The sequence below is a fragment of the Cyprinodon tularosa genome, unplaced genomic scaffold, assembly GCF_016077235.1.
Source record: "Cyprinodon tularosa strain WSP-4 unplaced genomic scaffold, ASM1607723v1 ctg2017, whole genome shotgun sequence".
Classification (NCBI taxonomy): Eukaryota; Metazoa; Chordata; class Actinopteri; order Cyprinodontiformes; family Cyprinodontidae; genus Cyprinodon; species Cyprinodon tularosa.
The window spans coordinates 413-25,395 of NW_024038741.1; the positions used below are offsets into that span (position 1 = coordinate 413).

General features: G+C 55.4%; 1 protein-coding gene across 1 annotated transcript; it reads right to left on the reverse strand.

Moving 5' to 3' along the window:
- Positions 1-362: 362 nt before the first annotated feature.
- Positions 363-24,632, reverse strand: asns (asparagine synthetase). The gene is made up of 12 exons (XM_038284778.1): positions 24,103-24,632; positions 23,404-23,659; positions 21,369-21,606; positions 21,115-21,300; positions 20,942-21,043; positions 19,285-19,412; positions 19,063-19,189; positions 16,357-16,463; positions 12,668-12,768; positions 11,338-11,419; positions 11,108-11,263; positions 363-812 (listed from the first exon to the last, which is right to left on the reverse strand). Exons 2-12 carry the CDS (start codon positions 23,650-23,652, stop codon positions 603-605), a joined length of 1,686 nt encoding a protein of 561 aa, XP_038140706.1. The 5' UTR covers positions 23,653-23,659; positions 24,103-24,632; the 3' UTR covers positions 363-602.
- Positions 24,633-24,983: the final 351 nt, after the last annotated feature.

A 24,983-nucleotide genomic window follows, 5' to 3' on the forward strand; every position in this document is an offset into this window, starting at 1 on the left:
ATTAAGATCAGATAAAAAAGGAAAAGTATGACTTTTAGGTTAAAATCTGTTACTTCTGGAAAAAATCCATTCAAAATTAATTTAAAGAGGATCAAATAAATCCTTTTCTAATTCAGCTCCGGCGGGTCGTCTCTCAGCTCATTGGTGAATGATGTGGCTGATTTTCAGCCCTGCTCCTCAAAGCAAACCGTTTCTGCTTCAGATGATCTCAGGTCAGCAGGAGGAGCAGGAGGAGCAGGGCTGAAACCAAGCACAGGAGCTGCTCAGAACCAACCAATCACAGGTTGATTTAGCTCCTCCCCCCTTGTTCTATTTTCACCATGTTGGGTTTGCTGGAAGCTTCACAGACCACCATCAGGACCTTTAGGCTGGTTTAGTTCTGCCTTTATTAAACCTTCAGCTCAGGTGGACCAAAGCAGAACATCACGCCGTTTCTCTGACAGCAGCAGTAAATGTGAGGTTGAAGCTCCTTTGACGCCATCAGGGCCCATTAGTCCGGTTCTGGACTAAATCCGGCCCAGTCTGACCAGCCTTCCACCTCAAACAACAACAGTTTCAGTCATTTATTGAAAGCCACAGCAGGAAACCGGGCGCTCAGCCAATCACTGCTCTTTGTCTGCTTTGTAGATGGACAGCGTCCGCGCTGACGGGTCGGTGGCGCTGATCCAGCGAGGCATCCAGTAATGGGACAGCCACTGGGCGCGGCCCGGGTACAACCGCTCAAACACCTGCCTGTAGTAGAAGGCCTCCTTGGTTTTGGGGGGGTTGTGGGGGAAGGTCTGGGCCGCCTTCTCCATCTGGTCCTTGTTCACCTGGGGAAGCAGACAGGACCGGTTAGAACCGGCTGGCCAGAACCCAGCCGGTTCTAACCGGTCAGCACTTCTTTACATGACTGATCCTGTTTGATCCTGCCTGGATCAGAGGAGCCTCCCGCATGAACGGGATGGATGACCGGTTCTGACCGGTTCTTACCGGATGGTTCTGTCCAGATGGAGAGAACTTTGTCCCAATATTACAGGAAGCAAAGAGATTTAAATTAAATTTAAGTTAAACTTCTCAATAAAAAACAGGTTTCTGAGTCATCTATGAAGTGGATGCAAAAGGATTTAGATTTTTTCAGATTTTATTAGTTTAATTTTCTTTTATTGATTTCATTCATTCAGAAATGATTCTACTCTGAGTCGAGGAAAGAACAAAGATGGCGCAGGAACCATGCAGGAATCACATGACTGACGGGGAGTGAAAACTAGAGTTGATCTGTCCAAATGGTCAGTTATTAGAGTTCATTGTAAAGTCGACTATATAGTGATGCAGGGGTCAGGGGTCAAGCAGGGCATCCAGACAGCCTTGGTTTCTCAATAGGTGTGCGTTCTCAGGTGCTCGTGAAACGTCCTCAGCCTCACCACTGTGCCAATTCAAAAGAACAGAAGACAGAGTCCCTGGATGTTGTTCATGCCCCTCCCTCTTTACCCAGCATGCATCAGAGCAGACTTGTCTGTTCCGTCACTACCCGATCCGTCCCGGAAGCACGATCCGTCCTGCGCATTCGCCATTAGCTCATCTGCGCATCCAGATATACATCCGATTTCATTTTGTTAAAAAGACCTAAATGACGTTTTCCCTCCCTTAAAACAGTAAGCGTACTAAACTATATGGGAAATGGAAAAAGCATCAATATTGTCTCACAAAAGTAATAAAAAATGTTTTAAAGATGTGTATTAGCCTTCTGAAGTGGCTTAAGGATAGAAATAAGTACTCTTAGTACCATAACTACATCATTTATGGACACCCGGATGCATATCTGTTTGCGCATTCGCAGGAAGCCTCCTGCTTCCGGGACGGATCAGGTAGAGACGCATTCTCCAGACTGGCAGCGTTCCCAGCATGCAGTGCGGCAGCAGCTTCCAGGTTAGCGCACTCAGAGCTCAGAGTATTAAGTTAAAAGTTCTCTTTTCTGTTGCAGTTGGTCAATAAAAGTACGTTTTAAGATCATTTGAGATGAGAAAATTATACTTTAAGCTTCACTATATGCAACATTTACTGATTTAGTGCGTAATTTATAAAAAGTTCCGATGTTGAGTGGACTGCAGCAACCAGTGGACCTCCGAGGCTAACTGAAGCCAGGGCTAACGTTAGCCCGTCTGCAGCAGCCGGGGCCAGCGTTAGCCCGTCTACAGCAGCCGGGGCCAGCGTTAGCCCGTCTGCAGCAGCCGGGGCCACCGTTAGCCCGTCTGCAGCAGCCGGGGCCACCGTTAGCCCGTCTGCAGCAGCCGGGGCCACCGTTAGCCCGTCTGCAGCAGCCGGGGCCAGCGTTAGCCCGTCTGCAGCAGCCGGGGCCAGCGTTAGCCCGTCTGCAGCAGCCGGGGCCAGCGTTAGCCCGTCTGCAGCAGCCGGGGCCAGCGTTAGCCCGTCTGCAGCAGCCGGGGCCAGCGTTAGCCCGTCTGCAGCAGCCGGGGCCAGCGTTAGCCCGTCTGCAGCAGCCGGGGCCAGCGTTAGCCCGTCTGCAGCAGCCGGGGCCAGCGTTAGCCCGTCTGCAGCAGCCGGGGCAAGCGTTAGCCCGTCTGCAGCAGCCGGGGCCAGCGTTAGCCCGTCTGCAGCAGCCGGGGCCACCGTTAGCCCGTCTGCAGCAGCCGGGGTCAGCGTTAGCCCATCTGCAGCAGCTGGGGCCAGTGTCTGCAGCAGCCGGGGCCAGCGTTAGCCCGTCTGCAGCAGCCGGGGCCAGCGTTAGCCCGTCTGCAGCAGCCGGGGCCAGCGTTAGCCCGTCTGCAGCAGCCGGGGCCAGCGTTAGCCCGTCTGCAGCAGCCGGGGCCAGCGTTAGCCCGTCTGCAGCAGCCGGGGCCAGCGTTAGCCCGTCTGCAGCAGCCGGGGCCAGCGTTAGCCCCTCTGCAGCAGCCGGGGCCAGCGTTAGCCCGTCTGCAGCAGCCGGGGCCAGCGTTAGCCCGTCTGCAGCAGCCGGGGCCAGCGTTAGCCCGTCTGCAGCAGCCGGGGCCACCGTTAGCCCATCTGCAGCAGCCGGGGTCAGCGTTAGCTCATCTGCAGCAGCTGGGGCCAGCGTCTGCAGCAACCGGGGCCAGCGTTAGCCCGTCTGCAGCAGCCGGGGTCAGCGTTAGCCCATCTGCAGCAGCTGGGGCCAGTGTCTGCAGCAGCCGGGGCCAGCGTTAGCCCGTCTGCAGCAGCCGGGGCCAGCGTTAGCCCCTCTGCAGCAGCCGGGGCCAGCGTTAGCCCGTCTGCAGCAGCCGGGGCCAGCGTTAGCCCGTCTGCAGCAGCCGGGGCCACCGTTAGCCCATCTGCAGCAGCCGGGGTCAGCGTTAGCCCATCTGCAGCAGCTGGGGCCAGCGTCTGCAGCAGCCGGGGCCAGCGTTAGCCCGTCTGCAGCAGCCGGGGTCAGCGTTAGCCCATCTGCAGCAGCTGGGGCCAGTGTCTGCAGCAGCCGGGGCCAGCGTTAGCCCGTCTGCAGCAGCCGGGGTCAGCGTTAGCCCATCTGCAGCAGCTGGGGCCAGTGTCTGCAGCAGCCGGGGCCAGCGTTAGCCCGTCTGCAGCAGCCGGGGCCAGCGTTAGCCCGTCTGCAGCAGCCGGGGCCAGCGTTAGCCCGTCTGCAGCAGCCGGGGCCAGCGTTAGCCCGTCTGCAGCAGCCGGGGCCAGCGTTAGCCCGTCTGCAGCAGCCGGGGCCAGCGTTAGCCCGTCTGCAGCAGCCGGGGCCAGCGTTAGCCCGTCTGCAGCAGCCGGGGCCAGCGTTAGCCCGTCTGCAGCAGCCGGGGCCAGCGTTAGCCCGTCTGCAGCAGCCGGGGCCAGCGTTAGCCCGTCTGCAGCAGCCGGGGTCAGCGTTAGCCCATCTGCAGCAGCCGGGGTCAGCGTTAGCCCATCTGCAGCAGCCGGGGCCAGCGTCTGCAGCAGCCGGGGCCAGCGTTAGCCCGTCTGCAGCAGCCGGGGCCAGCGTTAGCCCGTCTGCAGCAGCCGGGGCCACCGTTAGCCCGTCTGCAGCAGCCGGGGCCACCGTTAGCCCGTCTGCAGCAGCCGGGGCCACCGTTAGCCCGTCTGCAGCAGCCGGGGCCACCGTTAGCCCGTCTGCAGCAGCCGGGGTCAGCGTTAGCCCATCTGCAGCAGCTGGGGCCAGTGTCTGCAGCAGCCGGGGCCAGCGTTAGCCCGTCTGCAGCAGCCGGGGCCAGCGTTAGCCCGTCTGCAGCAGCCGGGGCCAGCGTTAGCCCGTCTGCAGCAGCCGGGGCCAGCGTTAGCCCGTCTGCAGCAGCCGGGGCCAGCGTTAGCCCGTCTGCAGCAGCCGGGGCCAGCGTTAGCCCGTCTGCAGCAGCCGGGGCAAGCGTTAGCCCGTCTGCAGCAGCCGGGGCCAGCGTTAGCCCGTCTGCAGCAGCCGGGGCCACCGTTAGCCCGTCTGCAGCAGCCGGGGTCAGCGTTAGCCCATCTGCAGCAGCTGGGGCCAGTGTCTGCAGCAGCCGGGGCCAGCGTTAGCCCGTCTGCAGCAGCCGGGGCCAGCGTTAGCCCGTCTGCAGCAGCCGGGGCCAGCGTTAGCCCGTCTGCAGCAGCCGGGGCCAGCGTTAGCCCGTCTGCAGCAGCCGGGGCCAGCGTTAGCCCGTCTGCAGCAGCCGGGGCCAGCGTTAGCCCGTCTGCAGCAGCCGGGGCCAGCGTTAGCCCGTCTGCAGCAGCCGGGGCCAGCGTTAGCCCCTCTGCAGCAGCCGGGGCCAGCGTTAGCCCGTCTGCAGCAGCCGGGGCCAGCGTTAGCCCGTCTGCAGCAGCCGGGGCCAGCGTTAGCCCGTCTGCAGCAGCCGGGGCCACCGTTAGCCCATCTGCAGCAGCCGGGGTCAGCGTTAGCTCATCTGCAGCAGCTGGGGCCAGCGTCTGCAGCAACCGGGGCCAGCGTTAGCCCGTCTGCAGCAGCCGGGGTCAGCGTTAGCCCATCTGCAGCAGCTGGGGCCAGTGTCTGCAGCAGCCGGGGCCAGCGTTAGCCCGTCTGCAGCAGCCGGGGCCAGCGTTAGCCCCTCTGCAGCAGCCGGGGCCAGCGTTAGCCCGTCTGCAGCAGCCGGGGCCAGCGTTAGCCCGTCTGCAGCAGCCGGGGCCACCGTTAGCCCATCTGCAGCAGCCGGGGTCAGCGTTAGCCCATCTGCAGCAGCTGGGGCCAGCGTCTGCAGCAGCCGGGGCCAGCGTTAGCCCGTCTGCAGCAGCCGGGGTCAGCGTTAGCCCATCTGCAGCAGCTGGGGCCAGTGTCTGCAGCAGCCGGGGCCAGCGTTAGCCCGTCTGCAGCAGCCGGGGTCAGCGTTAGCCCATCTGCAGCAGCTGGGGCCAGTGTCTGCAGCAGCCGGGGCCAGCGTTAGCCCGTCTGCAGCAGCCGGGGCCAGCGTTAGCCCGTCTGCAGCAGCCGGGGCCAGCGTTAGCCCGTCTGCAGCAGCCGGGGCCAGCGTTAGCCCGTCTGCAGCAGCCGGGGCCAGCGTTAGCCCGTCTGCCGCAGCCGGGGCCAGCGTTAGCCCGTCTGCAGCAGCCGGGGCCAGCGTTAGCCCGTCTGCAGCAGCCGGGGCCAGCGTTAGCCCGTCTGCAGCAGCCGGGGCCAGCGTTAGCCCGTCTGCAGCAGCCGGGGCCAGCGTTAGCCCGTCTGCAGCAGCCGGGGTCAGCGTTAGCCCATCTGCAGCAGCCGGGGTCAGCGTTAGCCCATCTGCAGCAGCTGGGGCCAGCGTCTGCAGCAGCCGGGGCCAGCGTTAGCCCGTCTGCAGCAGCCGGGGCCAGCGTTAGCCCGTCTGCAGCAGCCGGGGCCACCGTTAGCCCGTCTGCAGCAGCCGGGGCCACCGTTAGCCCGTCTGCAGCAGCCGGGGCCACCGTTAGCCCGTCTGCAGCAGCCGGGGTCAGCGTTAGCCCATCTGCAGCAGCTGGGGCCAGTGTCTGCAGCAGCCGGGGCCAGCGTTAGCCCGTCTGCAGCAGCCGGGGCCAGCGTTAGCCCGTCTGCAGCAGCCGGGGCCAGCGTTACCCGTCTGCAGCAGCCGGGGCCAGCGTTAGCCCGTCTGCAGCAGCTGGGGCCAGTGTCTGCAGCAGCCGGGGCCAGCGTTAGCCCGTCTGCAGCAGCCGGGGTCAGCGTTAGCCCATCTGCAGCAGCTGGGGCCAGTGTCTGCAGCAGCCGGGGCCAGCGTTAGCCCGTCTGCAGCAGCCGGGGCCAGCGTTAGCCCGTCTGCAGCAGCCGGGGCCAGCGTTAGCCCGTCTGCAGCAGCCGGGGCCAGCGTTAGCCCGTCTGCAGCAGCCGGGGCCAGCGTTAGCCCGTCTGCAGCAGCCGGGGCCAGCGTTAGCCCGTCTGCAGCAGCCGGGGCCAGCGTTAGCCCGTCTGCAGCAGCCGGGGCCAGCGTTAGCCCGTCTGCAGCAGCCGGGGCCAGCGTTAGCCCGTCTGCAGCAGCCGGGGCCACCGTTAGCCCGTCTGCAGCAGCCGGGGTCAGCGTTAGCCCGTCTGCAGCAGCTGGGGCCAGTGTCTGCAGCAGCCGGGGCCAGCGTTAGCCCGTCTGCAGCAGCCGGGGCCAGCGTTAGCCCGTCTGCAGCAGCCGGGGCCAGCGTTAGCCCGTCTGCAGCAGCCGGGGCCAGCGTTAGCCCGTCTGCAGCAGCCGGGGCCAGCGTTAGCCCGTCTGCAGCAGCCGGGGCCAGCGTTAGCCCGTCTGCAGCAGCCGGGGCCACCGTTAGCCCGTCTGCAGCAGCCGGGGCCACCGTTAGCCCATCTGCAGCAGCCGGGGTCAGCGTTAGCTCATCTGCAGCAGCTGGGGCCAGCGTCTGCAGCAACCGGGGCCAGCGTTAGCCCGTCTGCAGCAGCCGGGGTCAGCGTTAGCCCATCTGCAGCAGCTGGGGCCAGTGTCTGCAGCAGCCGGGGCCAGCGTTAGCCCGTCTGCAGCAGCCGGGGCCAGCGTTAGCCCGTCTGCAGCAGCCGGGGCCAGCGTTAGCCCGTCTGCAGCAGCCGGGGCCAGCGTTAGCCCGTCTGCAGCAGCCGGGGCCACCGTTAGCCCATCTGCAGCAGCCGGGGTCAGCGTTAGCCCATCTGCAGCAGCTGGGGCCAGCGTCTGCAGCAGCCGGGGCCAGCGTTAGCCCGTCTGCAGCAGCCGGGGTCAGCGTTAGCCCATCTGCAGCAGCTGGGGCCAGTGTCTGCAGCAGCCGGGGCCAGCGTTAGCCCGTCTGCAGCAGCCGGGGTCAGCGTTAGCCCATCTGCAGCAGCTGGGGCCAGTGTCTGCAGCAGCCGGGGCCAGCGTTAGCCCGTCTGCAGCAGCCGGGGCCAGCGTTAGCCCGTCTGCAGCAGCCGGGGCCAGCGTTAGCCCGTCTGCAGCAGCCGGGGCCAGCGTTAGCCCGTCTGCAGCAGCCGGGGCCAGCGTTAGCCCGTCTGCAGCAGCCGGGGCCAGCGTTAGCCCGTCTGCAGCAGCCGGGGCCACCGTTAGCCCGTCTGCAGCAGCCGGGGTCAGCGTTAGCCCATCTGCAGCAGCCGGGGTCAGCGTTAGCCCATCTGCAGCAGCCGGGGCCAGCGTCTGCAGCAGCCGGGGCCAGCGTTAGCCCGTCTGCAGCAGCCGGGGCCACCGTTAGCCCGTCTGCAGCAGCCGGGGCCACCGTTAGCCCGTCTGCAGCAGCCGGGGTCAGCGTTAGCCCATCTGCAGCAGCTGGGGCCAGTGTCTGCAGCAGCCGGGGCCAGCGTTAGCCCGTCTGCAGCAGCCGGGGCCAGCGTTAGCCCGTCTGCAGCAGCCGGGGCCAGCGTTAGCCCGTCTGCAGCAGCCGGGGCCAGCGTTAGCCCGTCTGCAGCAGCCGGGGCCAGCGTTAGCCCGTCTGCAGCAGCCGGGGCCAGCGTTAGCCCGTCTGCAGCAGCTGGGGCCAGTGTCTGCAGCAGCCGGGGCCAGCGTTAGCCCGTCTGCAGCAGCCGGGGTCAGCGTTAGCCCGTCTGCAGCAGCTGGGGCCAGTGTCTGCAGCAGCCGGGGCCAGCGTTAGCCCGTCTGCAGCAGCCGGGGCCAGCGTTAGCCCGTCTGCAGCAGCCGGGGCCAGCGTTAGCCCGTCTGCAGCAGCCGGGGCCAGCGTTAGCCCGTCTGCAGCAGCCGGGGCCACCGTTAGCCCATCTGCAGCAGCCGGGGTCAGCGTTAGCTCATCTGCAGCAGCTGGGGCCAGCGTCTGCAGCAACCGGGGCCAGCGTTAGCCCGTCTGCAGCAGCCGGGGTCAGCGTTAGCCCATCTGCAGCAGCTGGGGCCAGTGTCTGCAGCAGCCGGGGCCAGCGTTAGCCCGTCTGCAGCAGCCGGGGCCAGCGTTAGCCCGTCTGCAGCAGCCGGGGCCAGCGTTAGCCCGTCTGCAGCAGCCGGGGCCACCGTTAGCCCATCTGCAGCAGCCGGGGTCAGCGTTAGCCCATCTGCAGCAGCTGGGGCCAGCGTCTGCAGCAGCCGGGGCCAGCGTTAGCCCGTCTGCAGCAGCCGGGGTCAGCGTTAGCCCATCTGCAGCAGCTGGGGCCAGCGTCTGCAGCAGCCGGGGCCAGCGTTAGCCCGTCTGCAGCAGCCGGGGTCAGCGTTAGCCCATCTGCAGCAGCTGGGGCCAGTGTCTGCAGCAGCCGGGGCCAGCGTTAGCCCGTCTGCAGCAGCCGGGGCCAGCGTTAGCCCGTCTGCAGCAGCCGGGGCCAGCGTTAGCCCGTCTGCAGCAGCCGGGGTCAGCGTTAGCCCGTCTGCAGCAGCCGGGGTCAGCGTTAGCCCGTCTGCAGCAGCCGGGGCCAGCGTTAGCCCGTCTGCAGCAGCCGGGGCCAGCGTTAGCCCGTCTGCAGCAGCCGGGGCCAGCGTTAGCCCGTCTGCAGCAGCCGGGGCCAGCGTTAGCCCGTCTGCAGCAGCCGGGGCCAGCGTTAGCCCGTCTGCAGCAGCCGGGGCCAGCGTTAGCCCGTCTGCAGCAGCCGGGGCCAGCGTTAGCCCGTCTGCAGCAGCCGGGGCCAGCGTTAGCCCGTCTGCAGCAGCCGGGGCCAGCGTTAGCCCGTCTGCAGCAGCCGGGGCCAGCGTTAGCCCGTCTGCAGCAGCCGGGGCCACCGTTAGCCCGTCTGCAGCAGCCGGGGTCAGCGTTAGCCCATCTGCAGCAGCCGGGGTCAGCGTTAGCCCATCTGCAGCAGCTGGGGCCAGCGTCTGCAGCAGCCGGGGCCAGCGTTAGCCCGTCTGCAGCAGCCGGGGCCAGCGTTAGCCCGTCTGCAGCAGCCGGGGCCACCGTTAGCCCGTCTGCAGCAGCCGGGGCCACCGTTAGCCCGTCTGCAGCAGCCGGGGTCAGCGTTAGCCCGTCTGCAGCAGCTGGGGCCAGTGTCTGCAGCAGCCGGGGCCAGCGTTAGCCCGTCTGCAGCAGCCGGGGCCACCGTTAGCCCGTCTGCAGCAGCCGGGGCCAGCGTTAGCCCGTCTGCAGCAGCCGGGGCCAGCGTTAGCCCGTCTGCAGCAGCTGGGGCCAGTGTCTGCAGCAGCCGGGGCCAGCGTTAGCCCGTCTGCAGCAGCCGGGGCAAGCGTTAGCCCGTCTGCAGCAGCCGCTGCCAGCGTTAGCCCGTCTGCAGCAGCCGCTGCCAGCGTTAGCCCGTCTGCAGCAGCCGCTGCCAGCGTTAGCCCGTCTGCAGCAGCCGGGGCCAGCGTCTGCAGCAGCCGGGGCCACCGTTAGCCCGTCTGCAGCAGCCGGGGCCAGCGTCTGCAGCAGCCACTGCCAGCGTCTGCAGCAGCCACTGCCAGCGTTAGCCCGTCTGCAGCAGCCGGGGCCAGCGTTAGCCCGTCTGCAGCAGCCGGGGCCAGCGTTAGCCCGTCTGCAGCAGCCGGGGCCAGCGTTAGCCCGTCTGCAGCAGCCGGGGCCAGCGTCTGCAGCAGCCACTGCCAGCGTCTGCAGCAGCCGGGGCCAGCGTTAGCCCGTCTGCAGCAGCCACTGCCAGCGTTAGCCCGTCTGCAGCAGCCACTGCCAGCGTTAGCCCGTCTGCAGCAGCCGGGGCCAGCGTTAGCCCGTCTGCAGCAGCCGGGGCCAGCGTTAGCCCGTCTGCAGCAGCCACTGCCAGCGTTAGCCCGTCTGCAGCAGCCGGGGCCAGCGTCTGCAGCAGCCACTGCCAGCGTTAGCCCGTCTGCAGCAGCCGGGGCCAGCGTCTGCAGCAGCTGCAGCCAGCGTTAGCCCGTCTGCAGCAGCCGGGAGCCAGCGTCTGCAGCAGCCGGGAGCCAGCGTCTGCAGCAGCCGGGGCCAGCATTAGCCCGTCTGCAGCAGCAGCGGCAAATGTGAATGTGGTGATGTCATCAGTACGCTTCTGTTCCAATTGACCCAGATTTATTCTGCGTGCTCCCATTCTCCCCGAGTCCAGGACTTGGTGGAGGAAACAAGTTGGCGAGGAAACGAGTCCATCCTCACGCTTCAGTGAACTGAGAAAGGTGCTAAATTAAGACTGGATATAAAAACAAATCCAGTTAAACTGGGGCCCCGTCCACACGAAGACGAACCCTGGCCTAAATTTTTCACCTAACCAGCCTCTCATCCATACGAAGCCGGCGTTTCGGGGGTCTGTAAACAATCTTTTTTTTATTCAGCCTTCAGAGTGGGAAGATTTTGAAACGCCGTTTTCGCGTTTCCATCTTTAAGCTCTAACCGCATTTTTTTTTTTTACACGCATGCGTCATAGCGTCGCCTCTAAACACGCATGCGCGACACAGTATCACAACAACAATGGCGCCATACTGTGTTGAATGGTTGCTGCTCATGCTACTCACCCTGCTGTCAGGCTTACAACAGAATCTTCTTCTTCTGGAATATCTCCAGGAAGAACATAGCAATATCGACCACATAGTTCAGCACCTGAATTTGACTTAACCATGAAAATGGACCCGCAGGGCAACCATGTATAAATATTACTGTGCATGCCCAACATTTCGTCGCCTATTTTTGCTTTGGCACCACAGCGCCACTTACAGGCCTGGCATACATTTTGCAGCGTTTTCATGCATTCGTGTGGACGATCACATTTATTTTACGTCTCCGTCTTTACGACAAACGTTCTGGAAAATATTAGCGTTTCGTGTTCGTTTTGACTTCGTGTGGACGGGGCCTGAATGAACATCTTGGCTCCATAAAGCTGGATCTAGTTCGTGCTGCTCATCCTGACTTCCTGCTGGTCTCCCTAGTGACCTACCACAGAGTCCAGATGCTCCTGGAGGCAGGAGTACCAGGACTTTTTCTCTGACATCATGCCATCACTGAAGGCTTCCTTCCGTCTCCAAAGGATCTCCTCAGGAATCAGGTTGAGGCCTTTGAAGGAGTCCCTGAGAAGGTGTTTCTCCACTCCATCCTGTGTGAGGAGGTCAGACAGCGGGTTTAATACAGCAGAAAGCTCCCACTCTGGTAGAAGACCCATGAACTGACCTTAGGAGCTCTCATCTCCTCAGGGAGGGAAAGGTAGTACGCCGTGAATCTATGATCCAAGAAAGGCACTCTGAGCTCCAAACTAAAACAAACAACAGAAACGGGTCAGCAGCTTGTTTTTCTGTTTATCACTACATTCAATTAGTCTGAATTAAATTATTTATTTAATGAAAGCTGTAGAGACACATCATGAAGTGGTTAGATAAAGGGAATCGATCCATTTGATGCTCAACAGGCCGTTTTATCCTCTCTGAAACGCAGCATAACAAAAGGCCAAAGTTCCTGACAACAATCGCTGAGTTGCTCAGAGAGGAAGACAATATTTTCTGTTTTCAAAGTGTCGTCAGAAGAAGCCCAGAAGGAGAAAGACGTTTCTTGGAAAGAAGAACGTCGGCTGTTCTTTCAGGCCGCCACCTTTGAACAGGAGCTGAGAGTTTATCAGGAAAGCTGGATGTCAGACAGATTTATCTGTGTCATTTTCTATACACAAGTGTAAACAAAAGGAAATATTGTTGTAAATATTGATTATTATTATTATATATTCTATTAATTATTATTGTAAATATAAATATTGAATGTAGCAATGAAGCTCAGGTTAATCCTTTTAAAAAGTCAGATATCCTGGATAAAGGAAGGATGACAGTCTAACAGTTAGGAACACGAGTTTTCACACAGAGAAACATTTATAGTTAGCACTGCTAACCATGCTAAAGGCTAATATCCACTAAAACCACTGCCAGGAATAGTTGCTGTTAGCTGAGCTAACCAAATTAACAGGCAGTTTTTGGAAATGTGGGGCCCTAAGCAAAGACAGGCAGGGGCCCCTCTGAATGGAGAAGACATAGAACAGCCCCATTATAGAGAAATGTTAATAGAATAGACATCCATTATCTGTTCTAGGTTGTGTCCCTCTCTTCTTGTCCCTTTTCTTCTTGTTTTCCTCTCTATGTTTTGTACTCAGCTGACTTTTCATGCTGGAGGCGGGGTTACCAATCTACTTGCTCTGGAGAGCAGAGTTCGCTGCTTTTAGATGTTGTCTCCAAAGTCTCCAGTAGCAGAAAAAAGTCTCTAGATTTGGCGCTAGGAGCTTTTTAGAAATCAAAGTGCTAGAGGGGTCTGAAAAGTGGCTAAATATAGCGACTAAAGCGCTAAGTTGAGCAGAGACCACCGAAAAATCCAGAAAATTAGAGATAAGACTTCAGGGCTATGGGAATAATACCCGTTTACCTGCAGGGCCATGCATCCCTAACTGCCCCTAACGGCACAGAGACTCTTTGGTCACGTCTCATCATAGAAAGGTTGCTTAACGCTGGGTTCTGACAGGACTTACCCATGAGCAGCTGTGGTCCGATCAGCACGGAGGACATCAAACAGGTAGAGCTCCTTTAGGAGACGGACGCTGTCCTCTGCTCCTGCTTTGGCATTTGGAGCCTTGAGGAGACAAATGACTCCATGAGTGAAGAATCTCCAAGATCCAGCTCTGCTATTCATCTCAGATGGTTTCAACCAGGCCAGCAGAGAAACCAGAAACTAATCACTGCAACGTTTATCTGACACTATCCAATGTTTGTAAAGACAATCCTACTGTGACGGCATGGCGGCTGCTACATGTACGCCTCTCAGCCAATGCTAACGAACGAGTAGCCTAACAGACGCAGGGCACTAATGAACGAGTAGGCTAACAGCCGCAGAGCGCTAACGAACGAGCAGGATAACAGACGCAGAGCGCTAACGAACGACCTGCCTAACAGACGCAGAGCGCTAACGAACGAGCAGCCTAACAGATGCAGAGCGCTAACGAACGAGCAGGATAACAGACGCAGAGCGCTAACGAACGCGCAGGCTAACAGACGCAGAGCGCTAACAAACGAGCAGCCTAACAGATGCAGAGGGCTAACGAACGAGCAGCCTAACAGATGCAGAGCGCTAACGAACGAGCAGGATAACAGACGCAGAGCGCTAACGAACGCGCAGGCTAACAGACGCAGAGCGCTAACAAACGAGCAGCCTAACAGATGCAGAGGGCTAACGAACGAGCAGCCTAACAGATGCAGAGCGCTAACGAACGAGCAGGATAACAGACGCAGAGCGCTAACGAACGAGCAGCCTAACAGATGCAGAGCGCTAACAAACGAGCAGCCTAACAGACGCAGAGCGCTAACGAACGAGCAGCCTAACAGATGCAGAGCGCTAACGAACGAGCAGGATAACAGACGCAGAGCGCTAACGAACGCGCAGGCTAACAGACGCATAGCGCTAACGAACGAGCAGCCTAACAGATGCAGAGGGCTAACGAACGAGCAGGATAACAGACGCAGAGCGCTAACGAACGACCTGCCTAACAGCCGCAGAGCGCTAACGAATGAGCAGGATAACAGACGCAGAGCGCTAACGAACGACCTGCCTAACAGACGCAGAGCGCTAACGAACGAGCAGCCTAACAGATGCAGAGCGCTAACGAACGAGCAGGATAACAGACGCAGAGCGCTAACGAACGCGCAGGCTAACAGACGCAGAGCACTAACGAACAAGCAGCCTAACAGATGCAGAGGGCTAACGAACGAGCAGCCTAACAGACGCAGAGCGCTAACGAACGAGCAGCCTAACAGATGCAGAGCGCTAACGAACGAGCAGGATAACAGACGCAGAGCGCTAACGAACGCGCAGGCTAACAGATGCAGAGCGCTAACGAACGCGCAGCTTAACAGACGCAGAGCGCTAACGAACGAGCAGCCTAGGGACACAGAGCGCTAACAAACGAGCAGGTTAACAGACGCAGGGCACTAACCAACGAGCAGCGTAACAGCCGCAGAGCGCTAACGAACAAGCAGCCTTACAGATGCAGAGCGCTAACGAACAAGTATGCTAACACACGCAGAGCGCTAACGAATGAGCAGCCTAACAGACGCAGAGCGCTAACCAACGAGCAGCCTAACAGACGCAGAGCGCTAACGAACGAGCAGCCTAACAGACGCAGAGCGCTAACGAACGAGCAGCCTAACAGACGCAGAGCGCTACAAACGAGCAGCCTAACAGATGCAGAGTGCTAACAAACAAGCAGCCTAACAGACGCAGAGCGCTAACGAACGCGCAGGCTAACAGACGCAGAGCGCTAACGAACGAGCAGCCTAACAGACGCAGTGCGCTAACTAACGAGCAGCCTAGGGACACAGAGCGCTAACGAACGAGCAGGCTAACAGACGCAGGGCGCTAACCAATGAGCAGGCTAACAGCCGCAGAGCGCTAACGAACAAGCAGCCTAACAGATGCAGAGCGCTAACGAACGAGTATGCTAACACACGCAGAGCGCTAACGAACGAGCAGCCTAACAGACGCAATGCGCTAACTAACGAGCAGCCTAGGGACACAGAGCGCTAACGAATGAGCAGCCTAACAGACGCAGAGCGCTAACCAACGAGCAGGCTAACAGACGCAGGGCGCTAACCAACGCGCAGGCAAACAGACGCAGAGCGCTAACGAACGAGCAGCCTAACAGACGCAGAGCGCTAACGAATGAGTCGCCTAACAGACGCAGAGCGCTAACAATCGAGCAGCCTAACAATCGCGGAGCGCTAACCAACGAGCAGTCTAACAGTCGCGGAGCGCTAATGAAAAAGCAGCCTAACAGACACAGAGCGCTAACGAACAAGTAGGCTAACAGACGCAGAGCGCTAACGAACGAGCAGCCTAACAGACGCAGAGCACTAACGAACGAGTAGCCTAACAGACGCAGAGCGCTAACGATCGAGCAGCCTAACAGTCGCGGAGCGCTAACCAACGAGCAGCCTGACAGTCGCGGAGCGCTAATTAAAAGCAGGCTAACAGACGCAGAGCGCTAACGAACGAGTAGGCTAACAGACGCAGAGCTCTAACGAATGAGCAGCCTAACGACGCAGAGCGCTAACGAACGAGTAGGCTAACAGACGCAGAGCGCTAACGAACGAGTAGGCTAACAGACGCAGAGCGCTAACGAACGAGTAGCCTAACAGACGCAGAGCGCTAACGAACGAGTAGCCTAACAGACGCAGAGCGCTAACGAACGAGCAGCCTAACAGACGCAGAGCGCTAACGAATGAGTAGCCTAACAGACGCAGAGCGCTAACAATCGAGCAGCCTAACAATCGCTGAGCGCTAACCAACGAGCAGTCTAACAGTCGCGGAGCGCTAATGAAAAAGCAGCCTAACAGACACAGAGCGCTAACGAACAAGTAGGCTAACAGACGCAGAGCGCTAACGAACGAGCAGCCTAACAGACGCAGAGCACTAACGAACGAGTAGCCTAACAGACGCAGAGCGCTAACGATCGAGCAGCCTAACAGTCGCGGAGCGCTAACCAACGAGCAGCCTGACAGTCGCGGAGCGCTAATTAAAAAGCAGCCTAACAGACGCAGAGCGCTAACGAACGAGTAGGCTAACAGACGCAGAGCTCTAACGAATGAGCAGCCTAACGACGCAGAGCGCTAACGAACGAGTAGGCTAACAGACGCAGAGCGCTAACGAACGAGTAGGCTAACAGACGCAGAGCGCTAACGAACGAGTAGCCTAACAGACGCAGAGCGCTAACGAACGAGTAGCCTAACAGACGCAGAGCGCTAATGAACAAGCAGCCTAACAGACACAGAGCGCTAACGAACTAGTAGGCTAACCAAAGCTAACTGAATGGATTCCCGTCTGATGGGAGCAGACTAACGGCCACATGGAGCAGCGACACGCCAATGCTAACAGCTTCATCAGCCGTCAAACCTGCGTTCTCTTACTCTGCTAGCCTACTGCTTTATTTCTTTATGCTCGTAGATTGAAACTCCTTTATTAAACTTTTGTTTTTAGAGGATTTGGGATTAAACAGTAATACTGAATACGGCCCATAGAAGTGATGTTAAGACATCATCATCTCTACCAGGTTGGTGCCTTTTCCAGACAAACGTCCCCTAAATTCTCCTTTTTTTCCGCCCAAACGGACGATTATTTATTAAAAGCTGACGGTAGAGGAGCAAAGGTCAAAGGTCGGAGCAAACTTGCCTTGTGGAAGTAAAGGTATCCCTGAGTCAGCTCATCAGATCCTTCTCCAGAGAAGATCACCACGCTGTCCGTCTTCTCCCTGATGTACTTCGATACCAAGTACATCCCTTCAGTGGAGAAAACAGAACTTTAATGGAAACGGCGGCAGGATTACAGAGATCAGTCAGCCTGAACGTAAAATAAACATCCAGCTGTGATCTCTGGAACAGCTGCTGAGGACTGGATCGCATCAGTGGCTGAATATCTCCATGTTCAACCTGCACTGTTTGATGAAGATATTCACAACTGGAAAACTTCCAAGGTTTTAAAATCCTAACTTCTTATGAATAGTTTCTAAAAATGCGCTCCTGGTTGGTGGTGACCCATTTCCACCAGAAGGGGTGTCATTTTCTTTTTCCATGAAGTCAAAAGTAATTTCCTATAAAAGCACGAACATCTGACTAAAAATAGCGACTATAAATGAAACGGAAGTCTCAAAGCTTCGGTGCGCCGCCACACTTTGAGAATACAGAGTTTTTATCCAACTGGGTGCGTTTACCGAACAGAACCACAGAGGGGCGCTGCTTCAAGTCAAAATTCACCAGGAGGGAAGATTTATCTGTACGATGCTCAGTGTGGTTCTCACAGTTTGGACATTTAAAGAACCAGAAGGTTCTGCTGATTTGTGTAGATTCTTTGATTTTCATCTCTGGGGGAGAACCAAGGAAAAGGTTCAAAGAACCGAGCAAAGGTTTCTCAGAACTGAGCTAAATGTTCTCAGAACCACCAAAAGGTTCTCAGAACCAGCAAAATGTTCCCAGAACCAGCAAAAGGTTCTCAGAACCGAGGAAAAGGTTCACAGAACTGAGCAAAGGATTCTCAGAACCAGCAAAAGGTTCTCAGAACAAGCAAAAGGTTCTCAGAAGCAGCTAAATGTTTTCAGAAGCAGCAAAATGTTTTCAGAAGCAGCAAAATGTTCTCAGAACCAGCAAAAGGTTCTCAGAGCCAGCAAAAGGTTCTCAGAACCGAGGAAAAGGTTCACAGAACTGAGCAAAGGATTCTCAGAACCAGCAAAAGGTTCTCAGAACAAGCAAAAGGTTCTCAGAAGCAGCTAAATGTTTTCAGAAGCAGCAAAATGTTCTCAGAACCAGCAAAAGGTTCTCACAACTGAGCAAAGGATTCTCAGAACCAGCAAAAGGTTCTCAGAACAAGCAAAGGGTTCTCAGAACCAGCAAAAGGTTCTCAGAACAGAGCAAAAGGTTCTAGGAACCGAGCAAAAGGTTCTCAGAAGCAGCTAAATGTTCTCAGAACCACCAAAATGTTCTCAGAACCAGCTAAATGTTCTCAGAACCAGCACAAGGTTCTGAGAACCAGCAAAAGGTTCTGAGAACCAGCAAAAGGTTCTCAGAACTGTGCAAAAGGTTCACAGAACTGAGCAAAAGGTTCTCAGAACTGAGCAAAGGATTCTAAGAACCAGCAAAAGGTTCTCAGAAGCAGCTAAATGTTTTCAGAAGCAGCAAAAGGTTCTCACAACTGAGCAAAGGATTCTCAGAACCAGCAAAAGGTTCTCAGAACAAGCAAAGGGTTCTCAGAACCAGCAAAAGGTTCTCAGAACAGAGCAAAAGGTTCTAGGAACCGAGCAAAAGGTTCTCAGAAGCAGCTAAATGTTCTCAGAACCACCAAAATGTTCTCAGAACCAGCTAAATGTTCTCAGAACCAGCACAAGGTTCTGAGAACCAGCAAAAGGTTCTCAGAACTGAGCAAAAGGTTCACAGAACTGAGCAAAAGGTTCTCAGAACTGAGCAAAGGATTCTAAGAACCAGCAAAAGGTTCTCAGAAGCAGCTAAATGTTTTCAGAAGCAGCAAAATGTTCTCAGAACCAGCAAAAGGTTCTCACAACTGAGCAAAGGATTCTCAGAACCAGCAAAAGGTTCTCAGAACAAGCAAAGGGTTCTCAGAACCAGCAAAAGGTTCTCAGAACAGAGCAAAAGGTTCTAGGAACCGAGCAAAAGGTTCTCAGAAGCAGCTAAATGTTCTCAGAACCACCAAAATGTTCTCAGAACCAGCTAAATGTTCTCAGAACCAGCAAAAGGTTCTCAGAACTGAGCAAAAGGTTCTCAGAACTGAGCAAAGGATTCTAAGAACCAGCAAAAGGTTCTCTGAAGCAGCTAAATGTTTTCAGAAGCAGCAAAATGTTCTCAGAACCAGCAAAAGGTTCTCACAACTGAGCAAAGGATTCTCAGAACCAGCAAAAGGTTCTCAGAACAAGCAAAGGGTTCTCAGAACCAGCAAAAGGTTCTCAGAACAGAGCAAAAGGTTCTAGGAACCGAGCAAAAGGTTCTCAGAAGCAGCTAAATGTTCTCAGAACCACCAAAATGTTCTCAGAACCAGCTAAATGTTCTCAGAACCAGCACAAGGTTCTGAGAACCAGCAAAAGGTTCTGAGAACCAGCAAAAGGTTCTCAGAACTGAGCAAAAGGTTCACAGAACTGAGCAAAAGGTTCTCAGAACTGAGCAAAGGATTCTAAGAACCAGCAAAAGGTTCTCAGAACCAGCAAAAGGTTCTCAGAACCAGCAAAATGTTCTCAGAACCAGCAAAAGGTTCTCAGAACCAGCAAAAGGTTCTCAAAAGTGAGCTAAATTTTCTCAGAAGCAGCTAAATGTTCTCAGAAGCAGCTAAAGGTTCTCAGAAGCAGTGAGATGTTCTAAGAACCGAGCGATTGCTCACCAACAGAGGCCCGGATGGTGGTGATGTCATAGGTCTCCAGGTGGAAGATGACGTCCTCCACGGCTTTGATGCCCTCCTCTGCTGTGAACGTCACCGTGTGATGCTCGCTGCCAATGTGGGCCGCCACCTGACGACACAGAACCCAGTCTGGACCTTACAGAAGAAAAAAACGCAGCGAACAGCACCAGGAGCCACTGAACCCACAGACTGACTGGGACTGACCTTTTTAGCAGCGATGACATCGGGACTGTCCTCTGACCCGATGGAGAAGGTCTGGATGGAGTACGGCAGCTTCTCCTCTTTAGACAGTTTCAGCAGCGTTGCTGCAACCAGACTGGAGTCCAGACCTCCTGAACAGAGAACCAGCAGAACATCAGAGATGAGAAGCAGCTGTACCAGCTGTCATATTCAGTGTGAACAACAGAGGGCGATGTCCACACTGCAGTTAACAGAGATCGTTGGTGCAGGAGGATGCAGCTTTGCTCTACTGCTGGAGTCTGGCTGCATCTCTGAGTTTTTACGCCTGAGAAGACTTAGAGGAGCAGCTGGAGCCCAGAGGAGCTTCGTTACCATGGGAGCAGGTTAGCATAGGGACCATAGGGACATGTCCCTACCAACATTTGGACCGACCTACTTGTCCCTAGTAATAATTCAATGTGAACAGCATATTTTTCCAGCTCCTGATTCCTGTCCCTTTCACATAGCAGCGCATGGAACTGTGCTGCTTTACGTTCCTCCTTCTCTCTTTCTGATTGTTTTCTAGTCTGGATGAGTGCGTGAAATTAATATTAGGCTAGGAAACTAGTCCCAATTAAAAAACTAAATATAATCTAGGCTAAAACAGGTGAAAGCTTCTGATTGCAGTTCTGTAAAGAAGCAGGAGAGAGTTTGGATTTGTAGAACTTAAATGAAAGAAACCAACGTTAGGATTTCTTTTCTAAAACTAAATATTCTGAGTCAGACGAGTTCAGAAAACTGCTGTTAAAATGAGCAAAGACTGTAAACTATCAACATTTCTGATTCCCTTTAACAATATTTCTTTGCTATTACTGTTTTCATTTTGACAGCAGTTCAGGTAGAAATAACAGCTTTTATTTCTTTTGTAGAACATAACATGAGAAGGATGCTAAAGATCTGCTGCTTTTTGTTTTCCACATAAAAATAGTTCCATCTAGAAATAGGATAAAGACAAACAGAGGAAATCTATTTCCACTGATTCTATTTTTCTAGATTTCCACACGTCTATAAGTAAATTAGTACATTAAAGTCTGCTAAATAATGCTTGAATCTGGCTGTTTATTTTGGATACTATTACAGATAAAATAGTGTTATATTGTCTTTTAATTGTTAAAAGTGATTTTATATTTGAATAGACTAATTCTTATTGTTGTGTTTTTAGATGATGCCACTAAAAAAGAAAACAGACATAAGGAGCTTTTAAACAGTCAGACAGTAGAAATATAGGATGATGATAAAAGGTTTTGTAGAAGCGATGAACTGAATTCAGTTTGATTTGGAGCTGAATGATTTTTATTAATGAGCTCTTATATTTTGAATTATTGGGCCTCAGCAGATGGCCGCTCACACTGAGCCTGGTTCTGCTGCAGGTTTCTTCCTGTTCAAAGGGAGTTTTTCTCTCCACTGTCGCCCTGATTTTAGTTCTTCTACTGCGGTGAACAGAAACCTGTTTCAGTCCATGACGTCGTCCAGCTGAGCTCATAACAATGATCGTCTCCGTTATCAGGCTATCATCGTCATATCAGGTCATCCTGGATGGGGAAACGTTCTGGAAACATCTGGACCATCTGGATCACAGCGAAGGTCTAACAGAGGGAGGAACTCATCACCGTTGATCTACGGCCCAGACGGCAGCCATTACCTGACAGGAGACAGCCGATGCGTCTGTGGGCCATCAGGCGTTTCCGCACGGCGTTCTCAAACAGACTCCTGATGTTACGCTTCACCGTTTCCTCAGCGAAACCTGGAGAGACGCGTTGGTTTGACTTTAGCTGCAGTGAGGAAGGCTGGGAGCGGAGCAGGTGGAGGACTCACCTGACGACAGTCCCTCCACCGCGTCGTAGAGGGCGTGAGCCGGCTCTCTGGTGCAGCAGTGGAACTCCTCAAACTTGACGGACTCAACTTTGCCGTTCAGCTTCAGGTCGAAGACCTCGTAGTGTCCAGGCAGGAAGGGGACGATGCTGGCGGCGGTCTCCATGGAGTGCGTGATCTCTGAAAGGCCTGCGATCAGAAGGACAGGTTAGCTGCCGTCCACAGAGACGCTGGACGGTTCCAATCCCTCTGCTGACCTTTGGCCTCGGAGCAGACCGCCAGGAAGCCGTCATCAGTGAGGAACTTGAACAGCGGGCGGACGCCATACGTGTCCCTCCCCAGGTGGACCTTCCTGTTGGCCGTGTCCAGCAGGATGAAGGCGAAGACTCCGTCCAGGAGGGACGCCATCTTCTTGATCCCAAAGCGGTCGTAGAGATGAAGCAGCACCTCGCCATCCACCCTGGTCTGATAGTCAAAGTCAAACTGCGTCTTCAGCTGAAAGGAAACGGAGCAGAACCAAAACTATCGTCAGCAGCTCTATGATGCACAACATCTGGGTTCAGTTCAGGAGCTGCGGTCCCCAGGGGCCAGGAGGCCCCCACCCTCACATCAACAGGTCAGACAATCAGTCAAACCGTTCCCACAAAGCATCCACATCTCCTGGTCGGCTGCAGAGTTTCCTCTGACCCCTCAAAGCAGCTCAACACCACCATCATCCCTCCACCAAACTTTCTATGGGTCACTGTGGAGTCAAGGTAAGACTGCTGCACCATGAACCCCACTGGCCTCCTCTAAGGTACTGAGCCGGACCCGTCCTCCATCGCCTGCATGTGGAGGTTCTGATTGTTCTACAGCTATAGAGGAGACTGGATCAGCTGTGATGATCTGGAGGGACGGCCAGACCACTGCTGATCAGGACCTGCCATTTAAATCCCAGATCAAAGAGGTTTCTAGAATTTCCTTCTTTCATCTGAGGAATATTGCAAAAATGAGCAATCTCCTGTCCAGGGGTGATGCTGAGAAACTAGTCCATGCATTTGTTACTTCAAGGCTGGACTATTGTAATTCTTTACTATCAGGAAGTCCACAAACTGTAGTTAAAAGCCTTCAGCTGATCCAAAATGCTGCAGCCAGAGTTCTGATGAAAATGAAAAAGAGAGATCATATCTCTCCTATCCTGGCTTCTCTTCATTGGCTTCCTGTTAAATCAAGAATAGAATTTAAAATCCTCCTTCTCACATATAAAGCCTTAAATGGCCAAGCTCCATCTGATATCAGAGATCTGATTGTTCCTTATGTTCCTAACAGAGCACTTCGCTCTCAATCTGCAGGTTTACTAGTGGTTCCTAGAATTTCTAAAAGTAGAATGGGAGGCAGATCTTTTAGTTCTCAGGCTCCTCTCCTGTGGAACCAACTACCAGTTTTAGTCCGTGAGGCAGACACCCTGTCTACTTTTAAGGCTAGGCTTAAAACTTTCCTTTTTGATAAAGCTTATAGTTAGAGTGGCTCAGGTTATCCTGATCTATCTCTATAGTTCTGCTGCTATAGGCTTAGACTCCTGGAGGACATAGGGACCCCTTTTTCATCATTCTGCTTCATTCTATCTCTATTCTCCCACTCTGCAGAATCTGTTAGTTCAATCTCTAACGTTCTGCTCTCTCTGCTTTTTCTCATAGTAGCTTCATCTGGTCTGTTCCTGTTTGGCTGTGACTCCATCCTGGAGAGAAATATCAGCTGTGCTGCTGCCATCAACACCTTTGTTTCTAGATGTTGGAGCTTGGCCTGTTTTCCAGTGTAGTCCTGTTTCTCTGACTGTGACTAACTGGATGTGCTCTCTTCATCCTCTGACATGGGAGCTGGCTCGGAGCTCGTCTGCCTGGCTGTGTGTTTCCTGGACGGGGCCGCCTGTGGAGCTGGTTGACAGTTGCCTTTTGTATCTATGCTTCTTTTTCTATGTCTGCTTCTGTCTCCTTGAACCCCAGTGGGCCTCAGCAGATGGCCGCTCACACTGAGCCTGGTTCTGCTGGAGGTTTCTTCCTGTTCAAAGGGAGTTTTTCCTCTCCACTGTCGCTACAAGCATGCTTAGTGTGAGGGATTGCTGAAGAGTCAATGAGTCGATGCAATCAGCTGGTTTTCCTTAGATAGAAAACTTTGAATCAATCTCACTGGAGGATCTGGTTTAGTTGTCTCTATAAAGTGCCTTATGGTGAGGTGTTTTGAACTGGCACTATAGAAATAAACTGCATAGAATTGTTAACAGCCTGGTTCCCATTAAAGCCAGTGTGGTCTTACCGCCTGGTGGTTGTAGATCTCTCCATTGTAGCAGAGCCACAGGTAGGGGAACTTCTTGACACGCAGCGGCTGCATGCCGTACAGCTGGTCCACGATGGCCAGCCGGTGGAAGCCGAAGCAGCAGTTGGTGAAGCCGTTGACGTTCTCGAAGCGGAAGGCGTCGGGGCCCCTGTGAGCGATCTTCATGGCACAGGTGCACTGAACCGACAGGCACTCATCGCTGCCGAACAAAGCCCAGATACCACACATGGTTCACCTGCAGGGAGAGGAGGCCGGGGTTATGACACGTACCAGGCAGGACAGGTCCCACCAGTCTGGGTGCCCAGCCAGGGCCACGCCCCCTCCTCCAGGGCATGTCTGTACCAGTCTGAACCAGAGAGTCAATGCCTGCCAGCAGAATATGAGCAGTTAGAGAACAGGAGCCACCAGCCTGGAGCCAAATGGCCTGAACAGACCCTGGAACACGGTGATGGCAGCGTGATGCTGAGGGTAGCTTCCCTCTAACTGCCACAGGGGAACCATCTGCTTATTTCTCATGTTTCTAGCAGACTTCCTGTCATTCAGCTCTTCCTCATCATCATCTTTCTCTGGCTCTGATACCTGACGTCATCAAACTCAAGCCCTTTGATCTGTGCTCGGCTCCCGGGCTGGTTCTGACCGAACTGGGCTGGTTCTGACCGAACCGGGCTGCAGACCTACCGTGTGTCTCTGGAAGTTCAAACCCGGGATCCTGCTGCTCTGCTCACTGATGCGGCAGCAGCTGCTGAGGCGGCGTGAAGCACGCGGGGCATTGTGGGGGGTCTCTTCAAAATAAAAGCACGCGAGGGACGCGAAGCGAGGATCCATGAGATCCCGACTGCAGAGCTGCTGGGAGGCGGAGGGAACTTCCGGCCCCTCCCTCCTCCGCTGTCTGCGCGTCTTTTATTGTGAAATGCAGCAGGTCGACCTGCAGCACGAGGCTCTGTGCAACCTGAGCTCACATTGCATCACCTGCAAAACACCAAGTCCTGATCCAAACATGCTCCATTAGCAGGCTGGGCTGGTTCCGAGGTCATTGCTGGTCCTGGAGATTGGACCGGAACACTGACGGACAGGATGACGGCTTCCAGGAGGTCCGGTTCCGGTCCGGTCCGGATCTAAATGGACATTTTGAAAAGTGCTGGATTGGATCAGTCAGTAAAACAGGCAGTAAGCTGCTCCAGATTGTTCTTCACAGAGAGAAACAGGACAAAAGAAAAAACAAAGACATCTTAGAAAAGAGGAGCTTAATCTGGAGCTGCTCGCTGGGAATCCATCACCATGGTAACATGAGGACCGCTGTGATTGGCCAACACGTCCCAGCTTCACTACAGGTCACAGACAAGGTGGAGAACCACTTCCAGGCCAACCAATCAGAGCTGGAGAAGGATGGAGCTCAGGTTCCCCTGCTCTGCTGGAGACCAGGATGAGTTCCTACTGGAAGAAAATAAACCATTTAATGGAGAACCTCATTAGTTCCTGATAATAAACCATTGAATGGAGAACCTCATTAGTTCCTGATAATAAACCATTTAAAGGAGAACCTCATTAGTTCCTGATAA

Coding starts and splice junctions, on each gene's coding strand:
- asns (XM_038284778.1), bottom strand. CDS start 23,652: ATGTGTGGTATCTGGGCTTTGTTCGGCAGCGATGAGTGCCTGTCGGTT. Junction 21,301..21,368: donor GGTCTGCTCCGAGGCCAAAG/GTCAGCAGAGGG, acceptor TTCTGATCGCAG/GCCTTTCAGAGATCACGCAC. Junction 11,264..11,337: donor AGGAGATGAGAGCTCCTAAG/GTCAGTTCATGG, acceptor CTCCTCACACAG/GATGGAGTGGAGAAACACCT.